General features: G+C 39.8%; 1 protein-coding gene across 1 annotated transcript; it reads left to right on the forward strand.

Annotated features, from left to right (window-relative positions):
• The first annotated feature begins 2,049 nt into the window (after window positions 1–2,049).
• On the forward strand, window positions 2,050–3,033 carry LOC112908130 (olfactory receptor 7A10-like). Its single transcript, XM_072718856.1, has one exon. It carries the CDS (start codon window positions 2,050–2,052, stop codon window positions 3,031–3,033), a length of 984 nt encoding a protein of 327 aa, XP_072574957.1.
• The last annotated feature ends 908 nt before the right edge of the window (window positions 3,034–3,941 follow it).

The following is a 3,941-nucleotide window of genomic DNA, read 5'->3' on the forward strand; positions in this document are numbered from 1 at the left end:
TGATGCAGAGCATTTTCTCATGTGCATGTTGGCCATATCCATGTCTTCCTCTGTGAGATTTCTGTTCATGTCTTTTGCCCATTTCATGATTGGATTGTTTGTTTCTTTGCTGTTGAGTTTAATAAGTTCTTTATAGATCTTGGAAACTAGTCCTTTATCTGATACATCATTTGCAAATATCTTCTCCCATTCTGTAGGTTGTCTTTAAGTTTTGTTGACTGTATCATTTGCTGTGCAAAAGCTTCTTATCTTGATGAAGTCCCAATAGTTCATTTTTTCTTTTGTTTCTTTTGCCTTTGTGGATGTATGTTGCAAGAAGTTACTGTAGCCAAGTTCAAAAAGGGTGTTGCCTGTGTTCTCCTCTAGGATTTTGATGGAATCTTGTCTCACATTTAGATCTTTCATCCATTTTGAGTTTATCTTTGTGTATGGTGCAAGAGAGTGGTCTAGTTTCATTCTTCTGCATGTGGATGTCCAATTTAAATTCCAGTTAGTTAACATACAGTGCAACACTAGTTTCAGGTGCAGAATTTAGTGATTCAACACTTCTATACAACACCACAAGTGTCCTCCTTCATCCCCACCAGCTATTTCACTCATCTCCTTCCTCTCTCCCCCAGCAACCTTCTGGAGGGTTCATAGCTAAGAGTCTTTTTCCTGGTTTGCCTCTATTTCCTCCAACTGTTTTAATTTGCTTTGCTTCTTAAATTCCACACAAAAATGAAATCACATGGCATTTGTCCTTCTCTGACTTATTCACTTAGCATAATACACCCTACCTCTATCCAGTTAATTGCAAATGGCAAGACTTCATTCCTTCTGATGGGCTAAGTAATACTCCATTGCATATATATATACTACAACTTTTTAATACATTTTTAGTTTATGGTCATTTGGACTCTCTCCATAGTTTGACTATTGTTAATAATGCTACTATGAATATCACGGTGCATAACCCTTCAAATTAGTATTTTTGTATCCTTTGGGTAAATACCTAGTAGTGCAACCTATGAAATGTGAGAAGATATTTGCAAGTGACAAATTAGATAAAGGATTAGTATCCAAAATCTATAAAGAACTTATCAAATTCAACACCAAAAAAAAAATCCAATTAGCAATAGGCAGAAGACATGAATAGACATTTCTCCAAAGACATACAGATGGCTAACAGACACATGAAAAGATGCTCAGCATCACTCATAATCAGGGAAATACAAATCAAATACACAATAAGATATCACCTCCCACCAGTCAGAGTGGCTAAAATTAACATCACAGGAAACAACAGGTGTTATCAAGGATGCAGAGAAATGGAAATCCTCTGCATTGTTGATGGGAATACAAACTGGTGTGGCCACTCTGGAAAACAGTATGGAGGTTCCTTAAAAGTTAAAAATATAACTGCCCTAGGATCCAGCAATTGCACTACTAGGTATTCACCCACAGAATACAAAAATACTAATTCAAAGGGATATGTGCACCCAAATCTTATTAGCAGCATTATTTACAATATCCAAACTATGGAAACAGCCCAAGTATCCAACAATAGATGAATGGATGAACAAGATGTGATATATATATATATATATATATATATACACACACACACACACACACACACACACACACAGATGTATATGCCCATATACATACAGCGAATGTTACTCAGAAAATAAGATGAAATCATGCCATTTGCAACAACATGGATAGAGCTAAAGAGATTATGCTAAAAAAAATAAGTCAGTCAGAAAAAGACAAATACCATATGATTTCACTCATATGTGGAATTTAAGAAACAAAACAAAGTCCAAAGGTAAAAGAGAGAGAGGGAGAGAGAAACAAGAAACAGACTCTTAACTACAGAGAACACACTGCCTGTTGCCAGAGAGGATGTGGTGGGAAGATGGGTCAGATAGATGATGCGGATGATGGAGGGTGCTTGTGATGACCACCAGGTGTTTTATGGAAGTATTGAATCATTATATTGTCCACCTGAAAAAAATATTACACTGTACCTTAACAAACTTGACTTAAAATAAAAACTTAAAAATGAAAAATTATTATGTTATTTTTTTCTTTCCCTGTAGTCACCTCTACCACATGGAAGCAGACAATGACACAGGAATTTCAGAGTTTCTTCTTCTGGGATTATCAGAGGAGCCAGAACTACAGCTCCTCCTATTTGGGATGTTCCTCTCCATGTACCTGATCACTGTCTTTGGAAACCTGCTCATCATTCTGGCTGTCAGGTCAGACCCCCACCTCCACACCCCCATGTACTTCTTCCTCGCCAACCTGTCCTTTGTAGACATCTGTTTCACCTCCACCACTGTCCCAAAGATGCTGCTGAACATACAGACTCAGGGCAAAGTCATCACCTATGCAGGTTGTGTCACACAGATATACTTTTTTCTACTCTTTGCAGACTGGGATGACTTTCTCCTGGCTGTGATGGCCTATGACCGTTTTTTGGCTATCTGTCACCCCTTGCGCTACACAGTCATCATGGATCCATGGCTCTGTGGACTGCTGGTTCTGGTGTCATGGATCATGAGTACCCTGAATTCCTTGTTACAGAGCTTAATGGTGTTGCGGCTGTCCTTCTGTGCAGAGGTGGAAATCCCCCATTTTTTCTGTGAACTCAATCAGGTGGTTGGACATGCCTGTTCTGACACCTTTTTAAATAACATAGTGATATATTTTGCAGCTGTGCTGCTGGGTGGGGCTCCCCTGGTTGGTATCATATACTCTTACTCTAAGATAGTTTCCTCAATACTTAGGATCTCAGCAGCTCAGGGCAAATATAAAGCATTTTCCACCTGTGCATCTCACCTCTCAGTTGTCTCCTTATTTTATGGTACAAGCCTAGGAGTGTACCTGAGTTCTGCTGCTAACCACAGCTCTCACGAAAGTGCAGTAGCCTCGGTGATGTACACGGTGGTCACACCCATGCTGAACCCCTTCATCTACAGCCTAAGGAACAGAGACATAAAGAGGGCTCTGAAAAGAATAATTGGGGTTCCAGTAATGTAAGGGCCAATCATCAGGGGGCTGAAGAAGTGCCCATGATTGCAGGGCTCACAACCTCAGAGCCAGGAACTGCCATTCTATGATTATATTGTGGAAGTAGAATCTGTTCCTACTACTTATTTCCTGGAATTTCCATCTTTTTGAATTCAATTTCTCCATACATTTAAGTCACTCATGTTATTAAATTTCTGCCTTGTCTGATTCATATACAGATAGTTTCCCCTTTGATCTATATCATCCATTCCGATGTTTTCCTTTGGATCACAAATGCCTAGAAATTTCTGTATCTTACCTGAGACACGTTGGATTTCTTAAAACTAATTTCATTTCAAATGAATTATCTCATGCCATGTAAATTTTCCCAAAAGAATAATCATGGGTTGTATTCTTCATATGGAAAAAAACTCCATTTGGCCACTAAGCCTTTCACATGACTTTATTTAGAGGAGATACAAAACCTCAGTTTTCAAGAGTTTGTCGATCTTTTTCCATCACTACCTTCACTACTGTTCCTGTTAATGTGGACTCTATCATTGTTCTGTTTATATCTCAGGCTACTTACATGGATACTCAGGCTAAGAAAGCCTGGGCACCCTCCTGTATATGTGTGCTTGTGGACATTCCCACAGATGGTTCCCTCACCAGAGCCTCTGCTGTGGCTGCTCCTGCCCTTGGGTTCTTACTGTGATTGCATGACACACCTCAGCAACACCCATCAGAGAACTCTAGCTACACCAGGTTTATTACTCACAGGTCTGGAGTGCACATGGGATGCCCAAAGGCCATTCAGGGACGTCTCAGGGCGGGTATAGAGAGGCATTGAGAGGTAGAGAGAGAGAATGCCACTGAGGGATCAACCTTTATCAGGGACCATGGGCAGAGTGGTTAGGGGTTTGTGGTTCATGTTATAT

This window comes from Vulpes vulpes, chromosome 9, assembly GCF_048418805.1.
Source record: "Vulpes vulpes isolate BD-2025 chromosome 9, VulVul3, whole genome shotgun sequence".
In the NCBI taxonomy this organism is placed as follows: Eukaryota; Metazoa; Chordata; class Mammalia; order Carnivora; family Canidae; genus Vulpes; species Vulpes vulpes.

What these genes read in the sequence shown, in the direction of transcription:
- LOC112908130 (XM_072718856.1), top strand. Translation starts at nt 2,050, where the DNA reads ATGAAAAATTATTATGTTATTTTTTTCTTTCCCTGTAGTCACCTCTAC.